We start from the raw sequence: 18,504 nt of genomic DNA on the forward strand, positions 1-18,504 counted from the left end.
TCAGGGAGAACACAGCTTTACCTTAGGGATAAGAATAGCTTTGTAAAGATGCACAGGTATATGGCTTTAAAAATCCAGAGTTTTGGGTTGTTACTTTTTTTAAAGAGCAGGTGAGAGTGGTGGCTTGTCACAATGTAGTGTCTGTCTGTCTCTGATACCTGAAAATACACAAAGCATTTGATAAAAAAAAAAAAAAAAAAAAAAAAAAGGATTATTCTTTGAACCTGTGACAGGGAAAATCGGTCCTGTTGGTTCAAATGCCTGGTTGGCCACAAAATCACACGGAGATTCTCTCTTCTTCATTTTGGTGACATTTAAACAGCTGTCAAAACCTGCAAGAAATTCCAAAAGGTAAGCCCTTAAAATATTTTTTCCCTTGCTAAATTATCATACAGAATAAATATCGAGGAGGAAGGAAATGATGTAAAAAACCTTCACTTCTGGGCAGAGATATAGCTCAATGGCGATGTATTGTTTTTAACAGTACAATGACTGCAGGTTCAATATCCAGCAATTAAAAATACATTTAAAAACAAAAAGCCAGGCATGACGGTACACGCCTTTAATACCAGCCCTAAGAAAGCAGAGGCAGGTAGATCTCTGGAGATTCAAGGCTAGCCTGGTCTACATAGTGAGTTCCAGGAGAGCCAGAACTACATGGAGAGACCCTGCCTCAAAAACCAAAATAAACAAATACATATAAACAAATAAGCAAATAAATCATAACTTCAAATAATGTCAGTATTTTGTTGCTGTTAACCTATGACCAAAGGAACGGGGTTATCTTGAGAAGAAATACTAGCATAAGTAGATAGAACACAATGTTGTAGTTTTTACTGAAGATTAAAAAAGGGGGCTGGGCTGGGCATGGTGGCTCATGCTTTTACTATCAGCACTTAGGTGAGTTCATGGCCAGCTAGGATTGTACAATGAGACCCTGTCTAAAACCCTGTAAAAAAAATCCCCATGTAACTTATAAATCACAAAGTGAAAGGGGTGGTAGTCCTCTGTTAATCTGATTATTTTTCCCTCAGCTCTCAGTTCACAAACATTGGTTGTGCAATGACGAGCAGCTTAAACATGGACCCAGTGGCAGAAATGGGTCTCTGGGGAAATGTGACCAAACAGAGGTGAATTTCACACTTCTGAAAAGACATCTCTTTGCTGGACTCAAAGGAACCTCACTACTGTATTCACACTCAGGCAGAACTGCCTCATGAGCTATGGGACTACTGACTAGTCAGTGACACCCAAGAAAGCTCCACAAGATGCTGTTTCCCTTATGATCCTAAGGCTACATTTTACAATATTAATCTCAAGTAAATGACTTATGCTAAACACTTCTTCCTGGTAAATAAAAACTTGATTCTTTAAAAAGATGATAGTATGTTTTATTATGAATTTAGTTCCAAGTTCAGTGTACCCCAGGTGAGCAAGAATACTCTAGAAGATACGGACTTTCAAAGTGAGCCCACATGGGTGTGTGAGCTGACACAGACACAGTGCAACCCCGGACCTCTACACACCTAGGCAGAGTTTTCTTGTCTACTTTCTATTTGGGGAAAGTAGCTCTAAGACTGCAGAGGCACGCTGTATATTCTTGGCACACGCCGGCAGGGAAGATGGGCCCAATGGACTATAGAACCTTGTTTCCCAGGTGCTCCTTTCTTAGTCCCAGGCTGTCATACCCCTTCTGCTCCTTGCTCGGTCTCTCTGCCTTGTCCACAGGGACACTCCCATCCTGGCTCCCCATTTTCCCTGTACCCAGGGTGAAGCCTTTCCCCCACTTTGGTTCATCTTTATTCCTTCTGGAAAACCTGGCAAACTCAGAGTGAATGCTGTGCTTCCTGCAACCATCTGGGTGACATCTTGGAGTTTCAGGTTCTTTCTCTCGAAATCTTTTGTCCCTTTGCTCTTTATCACTGCCATCCTGTAACCTGTGAGTCAATACAAACGGTCAATAACTAACTGGAGGCAGGTGGCTGATTACCTGTCTCCCTTCCAGACTCTGAATGGGGTGTGTGGGTGCTGCTGAGTTTAGCAGTAATGAGCTCACAGCAAACTTCTAACCAAATATGGACAAATAATATCTGCCACTATATCTGAATGACAAGTACATAATGACGTAATGCTGAGGTATGTAGATACATTGTCCCAACTCTCCCAATGATTCCCATTTTACAGCTGAACTAAATGAGTGTCATTCCTAGGGCCCCAGACACATGTCTGTGATGCTCCAAGCACAGCCAAATGAACTGAAGTTGAATAATGCCTGGTAGACTAGTTCATGTGTATCAAAAGGTTAAATGAATAGCGAGTAAGCATATGGCTACTTGGTTTTTTGGTTTTTGAAGTCTGTGCCTCCTTGAACCATGGGTATGAGCCACCACCATATTCCCTCTGTGGCTTATCCCCATGGAAGGCCTGGGAACAAGTGAGGACTATATGACAATAAAAACAGGTACTGTTGTACCATAAACAATGACACTAAAATACTACAACACAAACCAAAGTGTAAAGATTACAAAGTTGTGATCCAACAAGTGGTAGAAACCCTAGGTCGGGTAAGCCTGGATGAGCATGGCAGATTTGATACTCTGGGCAAGAGGTTATGCCTGCCAGCTTCCTGGCTGAGCTCTTCTCATGAAACCATGCCATGAGCAGGTAAAGATAAAGCGGCAATATCAACAGAAGACAGAGCTAAGAAGAGGAATTACAATACTTGAGGCCTATTGCTCCACCACAAAAACAAAACAAAACAAAACCAAAGCAAACAAACAAAAAAACTCCAAACTGGCCAGCCTTAAAAGATGGGACTCTGAAATCAGAAGTTGTAGGTAACTGAAATTTAATCACAGATAAACTGTAGAGGGCTGGGATAAAAATGGGTGGGAAATCTCAAAATACAAAGGAAAGCAGTAAGTAGGTATGAATCATACAGAAAGAAAGACTCGGAGGGCAGACCCTGGAGATGTAAGTCCAGAAAGAAAGTCTTATGGAGGAAAAGAAAGAATTGACAATTAAGGAAGCAAAGGGAACCATCCCTAATTTGAAGAGCTACTTGAGACTGCTGACTCAATGCATACATACTAAACTCCTGGCATGGTCAACAGAAACACACATGCTAGCATATTCTGGCAGAATTCTCAGACTCCAAGGGCAATGTGGAGAGTGCACATTGCACAGATGCTATGAGGCCACACTGGGGGAAGGGAGTAATCATGGAAACAAGAGCATCCTCACCTCTCAGCAGGCGTCTCCGGCAGGCTTTCCACTGGCCAGGCTTCCTGCTTTTCGTCTCCAGTACTGACTGAGTCACCTCTTTCTCTGGGTTTCTCTGTGGTTGCTTCTTCTGTTTCCAGCTTTTTAAGAAGCTGAGAAATTATAATGTTAATAAAATATTACTCAATGTTGTATTATAAAAGAAATTGTTAAGTAATTAAAAATATATACCAATATTGACCTCAAATGTTTAAATAGTAAAGGAATTGTTGTAGATCCAAAAATCAAAAACAACCCCCACCCAGCTGTTTTGGGTTCAATACATATGATACTATCAATAAAATATGTACAATCATGAAAAATGATGTAGGACTGTTAAATAATGGCATCCAATTTAACAAAAGAACACTATTAAACAAAATGTGTACGATGAGCCAATTTTAATTTACATGTAAGTACCCACATATACTGCTAACAGAGCCAAATTCTGAGAAACACCTTAGGTTGTTTTGTCCTTGTGCCAACATTAAAGTGTCCTTACATAAAGTCACTCACTATACAAGTTAATTTCAAAGTCATTGTTACAGTTTGAGTATTAAATTTTCCCCAAAAGTTCATGTGTTAAACCCTTAATCTCTAGCTAGTACTATTTTGGAAACAGGTCACTAGCAGCATGCCCTTGGAAGCTCTATCATGCCCTGTGTCTTCCTTCTTTGTCCTCTAATTCCTGTCTATAGGGCAGTGAGCCACCACATGAACGCACACCCTCATGTTCTGCCAAGCCATAGGCACAGGAGGAGTGCAGCCAGGGTTTATCAACTGAAATCCTTGAAACTATGAACCAAAACAAACCTGTCTCCATTTGTTACTATCAGGTATTCTGGCTATGGCTGCATAAAAGTCATTAGTACAAGAAAGAAAGAAAAAAATGGTACTGGAGAGTGGGGTCATGGCCATAGCTGACCCTGACAATGTGGTTCACTGGAACTTGTTTGGAAACATTTGGAGATGCAGGCTAGAAAAGCCCTAGAATGTCACTGGCCCACAGGACAATTCTAAAGCTGAGCATGGAGGTTAATGTCTACAATTACAGCATTCAGAAGGACTACCAGGAATATACGGAGCCTGTGATACACAGTGAGGGCAAGCCCAACCTGAGCTTTTGAGACTCTGTCTTAAACAAAACAAGCCAACAAAAACAGTGGCTAAGGACTTGCAGCTCAATCAGTAGAGTGCTTGCCTAGGAGGTGAAATGACCTGGATTTGGTCCTCAGCACAACGTAAACTTGTGCTGGCATAATCTCAGCACTCGGGAAGCAGAGACAGGAGTTTAAGTTCAGTCTCAGCTACATAGTAAGTTTGAAGCCAGCTTGGGATACATAAGACCCTGCCTCTAAATGAGTGAAAATGAATGAATAAATAAATGAATCTTAAAAGTAATTTAATGGGGCTGGAGAGATGGCTCAGAGGTTGAGAGCATTGACTGCTCTTCCAAATGTCCTGAGTTCAATTCCCAGGAACCACATGGTGGCTCACAACCACCCATTATGAGATCTGGTGCCCTCTTCTGGTGTGCAGATATACATGGAAGCAGAATGTTGTATACATAATAAATAAAATCTTTAAAAAAAAAAAAAAAGTAATTTAATGTCATCTGCAGATACACAGTGATTTCAAGGCCAGCCTGGGCAACATGAGACTCTGTCTCAATAAGAAAAAATAAAAATGAATAAAATAACATAGGATAATGCTGGGGGCATAGCTCAGTGACAGGCACTTGTCTAGGGTACAACAGGCCCTGGGTTCAGTTCCTAGTACTAAAAAACAATAAATAAACAAAGAGCCATAAAGGACAATACCAGGGGGAGTGTGGATGACTAGAATGCCAACAGGAAGGCACAGAGCTCGAATGGAAATAAGATCACAAGCTACCTGTGTTAGTTGCTGGCAGACTGTTTACATTTGTCCAGGTCCTGACACTTTGTGGGAGGCTGAGTTTAAAAGTAATGAACTAAGTAATCTGACGGAGGAAATTTCAAGACAGCATAGTATTCAGTATATGCCATGGTTACTGCTTGCTTCTTTTAACCAGATTTACAGTGGGAATTGAGGGGGGGGGGACAAAACAGAAAGACTTGAAAATTCTGTAGCCTGGTCAAAAAAGTCATTGTAAAGTTGGGACTAAGGAAGGTATAGTTTCCGAAGGGATTAGCACTTATTGGGTATGGGTAGTGCTTTAGTCCCAGCACTCAGAAGGCAGAGGGGCAGAGAGACAGAGAGACAGAGAGGCAGTGGCAGAGGCAGGCAAATCTGTTTACAAAACACAGTTTACAAAGCGAGTTCCAGGATAGCCTGGAAAAAACTGGATATGAGGGTGAAACCTATGGGTGCTGCCTAGTGCTGAGCCTCAGATGTGAGTCTGAGTTCTGAGTTGCTGAGGCAGGTCACAGAGAAGCCGGGCAGGTAGTTCTCAGGGATGTGTTTTTACTCAGGAAAATCTAAGGCAGGGGACCCTTCGGGTCCTGTGACCCATTCGGCATTGGGAGGCCAGAGCCTCAGGCCTGCTCCCACCTCAGCACACACAGGTTGTATAAAGATGCTTCGTCCCAGGTAACGCCTGAGGCCACTGTTGTAGAATGGATAAAGAACTGATAAAGGGCTCAATTAATTGAAAATGCTTTATGATTTTAAAGAGTTAAAATACTTACATGGCACAATCACTGTAAGAACTACACTCTGGAGGAAAAGAATGTTTCCTCAAAATTACCTTAATCTTCACTTCCTTCTCGGTTCTCTTCTGTCTATCCGCCTCTTTCCTTTTACACCTCTCCTCCTCTCTCCTTTTCCTCTTTTCTTCTTCCCGCAAACGCTTCTTCTCTAACTCCCTCCTCCTCCGCTCTTCACGCTTCTCTTCTCGAATTCTCTGAAGGTACAGCCAAATAAATACATAGTAAATTTTGTGGATGGAAACAGCGGGCACAGGATATTCACCAGGTAAGGCATCACCTACCTGTTTTTCTAGTTTTCTATTTTTAATATATTCCAAAAGAGGTGTGGTTCTTCTGGCTAAAGAACAAAAATTGTCATACATTACATATCACTTCTAACTTGAAATTTATTTTAGATACTGTTTCCAATTTAATATTAAAACAATTAGGGGAAAAAATTAGGGGAAGACTATTATCTGTAAAATTTATATGAGCATGCACTGTGCCAAGGGGCATTCTTACTCTACTCTATCATTACAAATTCAAGTAATTTGCATACAGCGGGCATGCCATTCTTTTAAACTTATTAATATATATCAATTATATACAATAATGGGTCATTATGACATTTTCATACATGTATATAATGTATTTTGATTACATGTATACTCTGTGGCCCACACTTGACCCCGCCTGATCCTGCAGGCCCCTTTCTCTTCTCAGCCAACCCTCCTGCTTCCACGGTCTACCTTCCGTTTTTTGTTGTTTGATGACTGTTTATAGGACTATAGGTAAGCGGTTATTTACAGGAGCACAGGCAACAGTGAAGAAAAAGACACATGATTCTTTTTCTTAAAGTAGTCATAATATTTACATATTTACTTTGATGCCATGCAAGCTATCAGATGTTTTGCTTTTCCACTTTTTAGTGTTTTTTTTTTAAAGGTTTATTTAGTTTTACTTTATCTATATGAGTATTCTGTCTGTATGCATGTCTATGTACTATGTCTAAGCCTGGTGTCTGTGGTGGTCAGAGCAGGGTGCCAGATTCCCTGGAACTGGTTAGCAATGGCAGTGAGCAGACAGTGCTCTTAACCACAGAGCCATCTCTCCAGCCCAGTAATACAAAGTCTTTAACACATGCCACTCTATATGCAATTAGACATCTGCTCATCTTAGACCTCTGGTCTAGTTCTTTTTGCGCCCTCACTCCTCTGTCTACCATCCCCTTCTTACCCAAAATCTGACCTCTAAAACAGATGCTCAGCAGACTACAACAGCTGCTCCTGGGGAACAAGAGCCACTGCCAGTCCCTTGCTTCACCGTTCGCTTTGGACAGAACAATGATTCCATTCCTTGGAAGGAATCCAGGGCTCAGGTCTCAACACTAGAGTTTCGGACATCTCTTCAATTACACAAGCTTACATTCTGTTCCTATAGAGCTCTAGACTCTACAGTCCGTTTATTCACCATACGTTCAATTTCTAATTGTCTCTTTGCTGCAACAACAAAGATGAAAATATAGTTCCACCGTGGAAGTGGAGACTAACAAACCAATTATACCTGAGCTGTTATACAAGTCTAGACAAGTGAGCAGAACATATAAGGGGTGCCAGGCCATGAGAAAAGGGTTTTGTTTTTTAAAATCTTTACTTTATGTTTCTGGGTGTTCTGCTTGCATGTATGTTTGCGCACCATGTGTGTGCAGCACCCACAGAGGCCAGGAGACAGCACTGGATCTCCTGGTACTGGAGTTATAGATAGCTGTAAGGTACCCTTTGGGTGCTGGGAAGCCAACCTGGGTCCTACTGAAGAGCAACCCATGCTCTTAACCTCCAAGTTATCTCTCCAGCCTCCTGAGAAGAGGTTTCCTGGTGCCAGGAGACAGACATTTCTAAATACACCACTCTAGGAGGAAGCATGAAGGGAATTCAAGCAGACCCCAGACTCGAGCTGAAACATGGGTGACGATAACCTGTAATTTTAGTCGGGGAGAAGTCACTTACGTAAGAAACAGATGACCCACAAGTTCCAGCTCCAAAGATCCACACCCAGGCTGCTGTCTGTGACCTGACTGGAACCAAGAGAGCGAGCTGGGGTCCAGGACCCCAGACGTAGCCTTCCCCTGTCACATCCGCACCTGTGACCATGCCTAAACAGGTGTGGTCAGTGCAACAGGTGCAGGCGGGGTGGATATCTCACTACAATTCCCCTTTTAGTCTAAAGAAAAGATGTAGACTTGATACAGAACTATATATAAAGATAGCAAATATCAAGTATGCACTAGGAGAAGGAAATGTAAGAACATACGCCCTTAAGACCTATTGCCAGTGAAGCAACAAGAGCAAATGGCAAGAAATACATATCCAGTTCTAGGGTAAAAGCATAACAGAGATTGCTATAGAGTTGTCCTACGCTGGCAAGCTTAAGTCTTGTACCTAAAATTTCTATCTAGGAAGAGAGAACAATAATTGTGACAGTCTAATCTTCAGCCTCATCAAAGACCTGAGAAGGAAGATAGCAATACTAGGGCAGGCAGGAAGTGCAGGAGGGCAACTTCCAAAGGTGCAGCGAAGACAGAAACATTGGGCTACCTGGACAGTCACCTAAAGTCTCAAAGCAACATAAGGGCAACCAGCTTTGGCTAAGGCCTAGAGTATCAGAATGACCAACACAGAAGCAGGGAAGTTGAAAGGCTATCTTACCCTGACTTAGCAAGGTTCAGCAGTCTTCTAAGTTTTATCTCCTGTAAACACAGTAGGACAGCATGTCCAAAGTCAGCGGTCAAGGTGGGGGCAGTTCTTTGCCCAAGAGGCCATTAGCTGAGGAGAACAGACTCCAGGAGTGACATCAGTGCTCAACATACTCTCAGGAATAGCTCGGTGCTGTCAGGAGCAATTGTGTCTCATATCAACGGAATACTAATATTAAAACATTTAAATGCCATATTCTGCAAGTCTATGAAGTGTTTGAATATCAAAATCTATGTCTGACTAATGTCATAGGTATAAGAAACATGGGTGATGATAATCTGGCTAGCTTCCTTGGAAGGCTTGCTCTGACCCAGCCAAGACCATACATTTGTCTTTGGAAGCATAATCGCTTTAAATGAAGACCCCTAAAAACATCTCATCAACAAAGGCTCAAAAACATTTCTCCACCTCATCACTCCTGTGTCGAAAGTACAAAATACTGTTTCTATCAAGCCTGTAACAAAAAGAAATTTTACCACTGCCTTGAAAAAAGGAGAGTTAAATACATACTCCATTAGTAAGTATCTCAATAAAGAAATGAGGAAGACAGACCAAGGAGTTCTCTTGTCTTCACTTCTATCTCTCCCAAAAGTGTCTCGGGACTAGCACTGGTTTTTTCTTCCTCCAGACTGTATGTTTCCAGAAACTGTTTATATTCTGGGTCTGTAAATTCAAAACAGAATGAGTAAACGAATAAATGAATGAATGCATCCCCCTTCCACCTAACAGGCAATGTTTGGTCAGCACATTACATCAGCCTTTGAAAAGGTCTCACCATCTTCAATGCTTCCAGTCTTGGCATCTTTCTTCCTCGGCTTCTTTTTTGCAATCTTCTGGAATGGAGCAAACTCCACCACTGCAGGGTACTCCAGGCCTTTGGTGGAGACATATTCCATACATCATTATGAAACTCTACTATACCCACTTTGGGAAACCATTATCTGACTCCTATGGGGCTAAAGCATGATGACAAGGTAACTGCTCTGGCAAGGAAGCAAGTCTTACTACACAACATGGTTCTGTGGGGTCATTTCACAACCCCAAACTGCCCACTTTAAAAAGGGAGGAAACCCAGCTACTCCATATCACTTCCAAATAATTATGAATGGAATATCACCAGTCACTTTTGTTTTGTTGTTGTTTTTTTTATTTTTTTTATTTTTGTTTTTTTCAAGACAGGGTTTCTCTTCTAGTCAGTTTTTGCTGTTTTGTTTTAGTTACAGTCAAGTATTTTTATTTCTTTTTTAATTTTTTTATTTTTATTTTATTTTATTTTTTTGTTTTTCGAGACAGGGTTTCTCTGTGTAGCTTTGGGGCCTATCCTGGCACCCACTCTGGAGACCAGGCTGGCCTCGAACTCACAGAGATTCATCTGCCTCTGCCTCCCGAGTGCTGGGATTAAAGGCGTGCGCCACCAACGCCCGGCTACAGTCAACTATTTTAAAGGATTTTTTTTTTTTTTTAAATGTGCACTGGTGTTTTTGCCTATGTATATGTCTGTGTGAGTATGTTGAATCCCCTGGAACAGGAGTTACAGACAGTTGTGAGCTGCCGTGTGGGTACTGGGAATTGAAACCAGGCCCTCTGGAAGAGCAGCAGTGCTTTTAACCACTGAGTCATCTCTCCAACATCAATTATTTTAATTTCAAGATGTTATGGGCTTCAGAAGGGTTAAGAGTCTATGACCTTCTTGCATAGGACCTGGGTTTGGTTCTAATCACCTTACATTAGGTGACTCACAAACACCTGTAACTCCAGTTCCAGGGAATCTGATGCCCTCTTCTAGCTTCTGAGGATACCTGCACACACATGGTATACATACATGCACTCAGGCATGCACACATACAGACACCTAAAATAAAAATAAAAATAAAAATTTAAAAAGAATTAATGTTAAGATACCAATTCAACTACTAAAGTGTTATTTAAGTTCCAGGAAATTACTCTGCTTAAAAGAAACATAGGGCTAAAGGGTTTGGAGACTTCAAGGACTCATGTTATCGTCTATGTAAGGTTTGTTTTGAACAAAGGTGAATAAGAAAGCAGCAGGGACCCATTTTGTTGTTATATGGAAAGGAAGATGAACACATAAAGACATGTTCTCTGTTACTAGGCTTTAACCAACACACGCACCTCTGAATTAAACCACTGAGCTGTTATCACTTTATAAGTCGAACTTACTTAGAATACATTTTGTGCTAACCTCAACAACTGTGCAGAATGAAGACAGGAATACAGGTGTACACACACAGGAGTGTACACACACAAATTGTACATACACACATAGACAGTGTACACACACACACACACACACACACACACACACACACACACAGGAGTGTACATACACACAGAGACACCAAGGACCTCACCTTTATTGCCAATGAAGATATATCCATCAAAGCGGTCTCTGAACAAAAGGATGTCATCGGGGTTCCGAAAATTAATGTATGCTCTTGAGTAGAGATGAGGATAGAGACTGAAATATGAGGTAACAATAAAAAACGTTAAAAATAAAACTGCATGACTACCTTAGTTTTGCCTTGTTTGCCTTTTATTAATACAGAAAATACTTTTCACGCCAAAGAATCACTTCTTAGCTAATTATAGCAATCTGGATATTCTTTAGTAAAAAACAAAACAAACAAAACCATTCACTGAGGTCTTGACTACTCAGGAGCATCTCTAATGTACATAAACCAGTTTAAAATGCTAGACTTCAGCCAGACAGTGGTGGCACATGCCATCAATCCCAGCACTCCAGAGGCAGAGGCAGGCAGATCTGTGAGTTCAAGGCCATCCTGGTCTGCAGAGCGAGGTCCAGCCAGGGCTACACAGAGAAACTCTGTCTCAAAAAACAAACTAATACTAGACTTCAGAAGTTACCCAAAGGCCATGGACATTTTTAGTCATTCCTGGTACATCAAGAACAAGACTAGCCTTAGCTCCTTCATGGATGAGAATGTTGTACTATGAGGTTCTTTTCGGATGCATTGGTACCTAGGAAAAATGAAATCATTCTCCCTGTCTGAGCCATACTTATTTTCACAGGTGGGAACTCTTCAATTCCATTTCACAGAGAATAGTAAAGGTCAGAGAAGTTTGTTCATAGGAGGGCGAAAGTTATAAGGAGGGGCTGGGATTGTACCCTCAGTTTTAACTTTTTCTAAACCTCAGTCACCTGAAAACCACCTGCTGTTTTCAAATGATACCTGTTTAGCAATTACTTATATTTTTAATTGAAGACTCTTTTTTACAAAAATAGGCATCCAAAAAGAAATTGTACGCCGGGCGTTGGTGGCGCACGCCTTTAATCCCAGCAGAGGCAGGTGGATCTCTGTGAGTTCGAGGCCAGCCTGGTCTCCAGAGCAGGTGCCAGGATAGGCTCCAAAACTACACAGAGAAACCCTGTCTCGAAAAAACAAACAAAAAACAAAAACAAAAAAAAAAAAGAAATTGTATACGACATAAATGAGAACATAAAAGGGCACAAGAAGTAAAAATCGTGAAAAATCACGAATCCTAAAGGCACTGACGTCTGCTGGTTAGGCCAGCCCTGTGCTGCTGCAGTCACCTCAGGCAGAGAACCTGTCTGACTGGGTGGTGGTGCTGACAGTGGCAATTCTTCCGGGCTCAGCTACAGGTCCTTCACTAGCGAAAACACTCCAGACTTGGTGTATAAGGGATGCACTCTGGTTTTTCCCATCACACAATTTATTAAAAGCTACGTGGAGGAAGAAGGCACAGAAGCATAAAGGATCAAAAAGCGCGGTGTCACCGGCGCACCACGGTTCTGCACAGAGTGACACGGTGGCTTGCCCATCCATAACGTGGGCGTGCACTGACATCCGGAAGGGGAACAGACTGCGGTTGTGATCGCCGCCGGGTCCTCAGTCCGTCCGTCCCGTGTGTCCCGCGGCAGCCCTCACCTGAGGTCCGCAGCTACCACCTCGAAGTAATCGTGCGCAGGCAGGGGGCGCAGTTGCTCTTCCAGCTGCTCTTTGGTGAGGCCGGGGGGCAGCCGCCGGAGGACCACCTGGGAGGACCATGGCTAATCATTTAGCTGCTGCGGCCCGCTCCGCCCCGACCATCGGGCGGCGAGCTCGCAGCACTAGGGAGACGCCGCCGCGACTCCAGCTCTAAGGCGAGCACGCCGCGCCGTCCCCCTCAAGCTCCGCCCGCCTCGGGCTGGGAGCCGTCGTCTCGCGAGAACGGCTGACCCCGCCCCCACGGGGATCCGAGGCTCGGCGCCCACCTTGCTCAGGGCCGTCCTCTTCTCCTCGCGAGGCTTGCCCGCCCCGCTGTCACTGAAGGACTGGGTTGGGGCCACTGCGGTGTCCCTCCGCGGCGACTCGCGGCGGAACGGGACCTCCGGAGCCGACAGTTTCTCCCTCCAGCTGGGGCCCCGCGCAGACAGAGCCGTGCCCAGGCCTCCGGCCCCCTCCTCCGAGCGCATCCCCACCCGCCGCCCGCCCGCCTCCTCCTCCTCCTCTTCCGCGACAACGAAGCCTCGCGAGGACTAGGCGGCCCCTCCCTTGGCATTCGATGTCCTGCGTCCCCTCCCCGGCCCTGACGGGGGAAAGGGAGGTGCCGGTGCTGCCAGAGCCGGTGGGGGGCAGCACTGAATGCTCACAGTGCTCCTAGTTGACACGTGTGCTCAGAACAGCCTTTTCCACAAAAAAACCTCAGCATCCTACAACAGCGACGACAGGAAATCAGTGCTGTCTCACTGTGCATGCAAAACAAATGCACGCTCCTCCGGACACCCTATGGCCTGCGGGCCTGCGGTGTGGATGGCATCCGGGGTAGTCTAGGACTGGGAGGTCCCAGGGGCCCAGAGCGATTTCTGGCACCACTCAGAGTCGCTGGGACAGCACCGCAACTAAAAACATTTTTCTTTAATAGACGTAGAAGCGGCACAGTTTTCCTATGTGCTCAAATTTTACTTCTTCACTGTTGGCTGTAGTTTTTTAGTTACAGCACCTTTGTCCTGAGAGAAAGAAATGTCAGAAATGTGGAGATTTACTTTTAAGTGCATCCAGGCTTCACAGTGACTCCTGTTTTGACTCTCTTGAAATGTGACATTTTAAATAGGCTAAAGACTCAAAGAACACATGCCAAGGCCTCAAGCATCAGTGTCAGGGCCCCACATATGGCCCTTTATAGCAGACTGGGCCAGGAGTGTCACAACTTTTTTTATTTTTTTGGATTTTCGAGACAGGGTTTCTCTGTGGCTTTGGAGGATGTCCTGAAACTAGCTTTTGTAGACCAGACTGGTCTCAAACTCACAGAGATCCACCTGCCTCTGTCTCCCAAGTGCTGGGATTAAAAGTGTGCACCATCACTGCCAGGCTGAGTGTCTCAACTTTTAACACATTTTTTAAAGAGGGACTTTTACGGTTGTACTGTTTTGTTTTGTTTTTTGGTTGTACTATATTTTATATTGTAGTATTAACATCTTGGAGGATAAACTAGGAAAGGTTATGGTTTAATGGTGATGTGTGTCAAGTTGGTAAGTGGTCAGCTGCACTGGTTAGTTTTTATGAACTTGACAAAAACTAGAGTCACATGGAAGAAGGGAACCTTGATTGAGGAATGGCTTCCATCAGATTAGCCCAAGGGGCAGTTTCTTGATTAATGATTGACCTGTGAGGGTTCAGTCAACTGTGTGCAGTGCCACCTCTGGGCAGGTGGTCCTGGGTTGTACAAACAGGCAAGCTGAGGAAGCCATTAGGAAACTGTGATCCAAATATATGAAAGAAATCTATTTTCCAAAAAATTAAGATTATTAAAATAAACAAAAAAACTTATGTATTTCTTAACACAAAATTACAAAGCACAGGAAAAATCTGGAAGATATGGTTAACACAGGGGGAAAAATATTGATAAGAACTGAGGAAGGCCAGACATAAAATTACTAGCCAAAGATGCCAATCGACCATATGAAATCTGTTCAAAGGGCTAATGGAAATCACAAAGACGTTAGGAATGATGCATGAATAGAGAACCCACAGGGAGTCATTGCTTTGAGTGCTTATGGTTTTTGTTTTTTTTTGGGGGGGGTAACTCAAGACAGGGTTTCTTTGTGAAACACTCCTGGCTGTCCTGGAACTTGCTCCGGAGACCAGGCTGGCCTGGAACTCACAGAGATCTGCTTGCCTCTGCCTCCTGAGTCCTTGGATTAAAGGTTGTGGACCACCACTACCTGGCTTGCTTTTTGTTTAATTTCTGTAAAAGGAACAGACACTGTGGAACTGAAAAATATAACTGCTCAAATGTGAAAATTCACTTGGGGGCACTCAGGACAGAACCAGTGCTATACCAGTGTTCCTATGGGAAGATGTGAAGTAGAAACAGAATCTCCAGAAGCTTGTGGGCCTGCTGGCCTAGTGTAACAGCAGTAAAACAGATGTTGTTTCTACCAAGGTGGAAGGTTGAGGACTGACATTCACAGTGGCACATAGTATTCCTGTTTTCATACAATGAAATGCACTTGCCACATATGTGCACACACAAACTAACACACACTCATTTACAAGAGTAAATATGATTATTTTAAGAGATTTTACTCTCATTGAGCTTTACCTAGGTTGTGATGCATTGTCTAGCATAGATGTGGGATATTTGTACACTGTGTGAAAATGTATTGTTCTGTTGCTGTAATAAAAAGCTGAACAGCCATTAGTTAGAAAGAGGTTAGGTGGGACTGTGGAAGACAGAAGACACTGGGAAGAAAGGCAATTGTCACCCAGATGCAGAGGAAGCAGCATGGCCAGTTTGGAGAGAGAGGGTAACAAGCCATGCCACAGAACATGGATTAAGGTAATATTTGGGTTGATTCAAGTTGTGGGAGCACCATGGTGGAACAGGTCTAGGCTGGGGCTGAGCTTTTGTAATGATGGGTTTCTGTGTTGTTGTGAGCTGGCAGCTTAAAGAAAAGTCCAATTACACATAGATGTACTTTAAATAGACACAGTTGAAAGGAAAATAAAAGAAAATGTTCTTGTAAACAACAGTTAACAGCTGGATGAGTATCAGCCAAGATAGTTATCAGCGAGACATTATGTTATTTATTAAGTGCATCTCTGTGTGGTTTCACACCTTGGAGAAGGCAGTTCCTTTCACCATGTGAATTCCAGGGACTGAACTAAGGGTCTTGGTAGCAAGACCTACATAACATGGGCCTACTTCTTATTTTTATTTAAAAATAGGGTCTCACTAATATAATCCTGGCTGTCCTGGAACTCACTACATAGACCAGGCTGGCCCCAAACTCGGAGATATACCTGCCTCTGCCTCCAGACTGCTATAACAAGAAGAGAACCTTGGGGAAAACTAGAGTATAACCTTGCAGAGGAAATGTGTCACCGGGGCAGACTTCGGAAGTATTTATCCTCCATATACTTCCAGTTTCACTCTTCATCATGCTTGTGGTTGGGATGTGATAACCTTCCAATCCGGTTAGCTACCATGCGTGCCTGCTGCTTGCTTCTCTAGCACAATAAAGCTCATCCCTCTGAAACTGCAAGAAACAAACTCTTCTTTTAGCAAGTTGCCTTCATAGAATTTTATTACAGCAACAGAAAGGTAACTGATACACTCTACTATGTTGGAAATGGTTTCCCAAAGTCTTTATTGAAAAAGAAAAACACAATGAACATTTTGCCATCTTTATTTGACTATGTATAACTACTTTGTAGATTCAGAATATCAGAATATATCTGCTGCCAAGGTGTGCTAACCCATCTCTTAATTCAGGCCACTGGTCCTCAACATAGAAATGTAGTTTGGACTCACCTTAGGAAGTGGGAAATTCTAAGACTAGCAAGGATATAAGGGAATACTGACCTACAAATATAAGCGTGGGGGGGGGGTGGGTTCTAGACCACTGTCTTGAGTTAGGTGCTGTGGTCTGACATAGATGTCTCTAACATCATGTCGCTTTCATTCATTTCAATTTCAAAAGTTTCTTCCAAGGGAGGTCTGGAGTCTGGAGTTTTAGTGGAGTTTTCCAGAGGTGCAAGCCCTGCTTCCTCTGTGTTTGGCTTTTCTACTTCAAAGTCCCTGAAATCCCATGGAGGGGAGATGATGTTTTTTAGTGTCTTCATTGTATGCACATCAAAGTCGTAACATTTTAATTTGTCTTTAATGTCTGCTCCTAAAAAGAAACATCATAATTAGAAAACATGAAATTCCACCATTAATAGTTATGCTACTACCATTGCCATTTAAGTCCAACTGTACTTTAAACACAGGTCGGCAGGGGAATGGCCATTTTCTTCTTCCCCTTTGTTCTTTATCTTCCAAATTCTCAAAGGAGATGCTGATAAGTTTTCAAAGCACACACAATCATGGTTCTTTCATGGCTCCACAGCTAACTTTCCCAAAGTTTGAGTAATTGTGCTCCTTAGACCATGTTGGGTACAGCCACTAATCTACTGCTCATAGAAGCTGAAGTATATTTTCAAGTGATGTCAAAATATATAAAAATATTAAGATTATATATATTTGGGCCAACCTAGTCAGATTGGGTTCAGTAATTTCTGAATAACTGAAAACATTATGGATTTCATACCTAGCTTTCAAAGCTAGGTACTTTGGCATAAGATAACATAAGCATCCTAAAAATAAAAACAATAAGCAGAAAGTTTTAACTTGGAACTTGAATATGCTACGAAACACCTCAGTAATTTGTAAAGAACATTTGAGGTGTGCCTGTAAGGGCAGTTCAGGAGGAACAATTCAGAGGGGAGGACCTGTACTGAATGTGGGCAGTGACATCCCTAAGCGAGGGATCCAGACGGGATAAAACGTTGAGAAAGAAAAAAAAAAAAGGCAGCAAACACAGCATTTTCTCCCTCAGCTTCCTAGCTGCCAGAGCAGCTTCCTAGCTGCTCTGCTTCCTCATGCCTTAGACTAGAGCTCCTGAAACTGTGCATCAAAACAAACCTTTTCCGGGTTGTTTCTATCAAGTCATTTCAACACAGTAGCAGAAAGCCTGACAAGGGTCTGCTGGAGCTCAGACCCCTTCCCTCCAAGTCACAGGGGATGCCTACTATTGGTGGTAAGATTTTTACCCTGGGTCTTCAGAGAGAGAGAGAGAGAGAGAGAGAGAGAGAGAGAGAGAGAGAGAGAGAGAGAGAGAATGTGTGTGTGTGTGTGTGTGTGTGTGTAAGAAAATGTATATATAAGCTGGGCGGTGGTGGCGCACGCCTTTAATCCCAGCACTCGGGAGGCAGAGGCAGGCAGATCTCTGTGAGTTCGAGACCAGCTTGGGCTACAAGAGCTAGTTCCAGGACAGCCTCCAAAGCCACAGAGAAAGAAAGAAAGAAAGAAAGAAAGGAAGGAAGGAAGGAAGGAAGGAAGGAAGGAAGGAAGGAAGGAAGGAAGGAAATAGCTCTGCATCCTTAACCCAGACAAGCCTTCCTCCACCAATGATTTGTTTTAATGAATATAGGATGAATGTGAAGTTCAGGTTTCAAGGTCTTGAAGTTTTATTCCTTGTCTATATACTTTTTAGTAGCTTTGGATGAAAATCTCAGGACTTGGCTGTCCTAGCTGAGGTTGTCCACCCACTGGTGAGCCCATCATGGAACCAGTCATACATCTGCTGACCACAGTCACATGAATGAACCAGAGAGCCCAGAGAAGGGCACTCAAGTGACCAGAGAACTCAACCATTCATTACATTGATTAAACTGCTGAGTTTGAGTAGCCTGTTACTCAGCAATATTTAACTGGCAACTGGTAACACAGTGGGTAGTTTTCCAGTTTTTATTCATTTCTGACTCTAGCATAATGAAAAACCACAGAAATGTCAG

The 18,504-nt window shown here is 43.0% G+C and overlaps 2 protein-coding genes across 4 annotated transcripts in view; both read right to left on the reverse strand.

The window, feature by feature from the left end:
* Positions 1-1,366: 1,366 nt before the first annotated feature.
* On the reverse strand, positions 1,367-13,174 carry Upf3a (UPF3A regulator of nonsense mediated mRNA decay). Its single transcript, XM_027387789.2, is given in 10 exon segments — positions 1,367-1,718; positions 1,721-1,937; positions 3,244-3,374; positions 5,990-6,145; positions 6,233-6,288; positions 9,236-9,346; positions 9,459-9,557; positions 11,056-11,162; positions 12,613-12,719; positions 12,939-13,174. Coding segments are annotated over 10 exon segments (1,221 nt in total). The 5' UTR covers positions 13,140-13,174; the 3' UTR covers positions 1,367-1,682.
* Positions 13,175-16,288: 3,114 nt separating this feature from the next.
* The window catches only part of Cdc16 (cell division cycle 16), a 28,413-nt gene continuing 26,197 nt past the window's right edge, over positions 16,289-18,504 (reverse strand). For 2 of the 3 annotated variants that reach the window (XM_027387790.2, XM_027387791.2), the window contains exon 18: positions 16,289-16,841. In XM_027387790.2, the coding sequence (XP_027243591.1) occupies positions 16,582-16,841 (260 nt within the window). In that variant the 3' untranslated portion in view covers positions 16,289-16,581. The remainder of the gene's footprint in view (positions 16,842-18,504) is intronic. The other variant, XM_027387792.2, reaches the window with a different exon arrangement.

This window comes from Cricetulus griseus (genome assembly GCF_003668045.3).
Source record: "Cricetulus griseus strain 17A/GY chromosome 1 unlocalized genomic scaffold, alternate assembly CriGri-PICRH-1.0 chr1_1, whole genome shotgun sequence".
NCBI classification, from domain to species: Eukaryota; Metazoa; Chordata; class Mammalia; order Rodentia; family Cricetidae; genus Cricetulus; species Cricetulus griseus.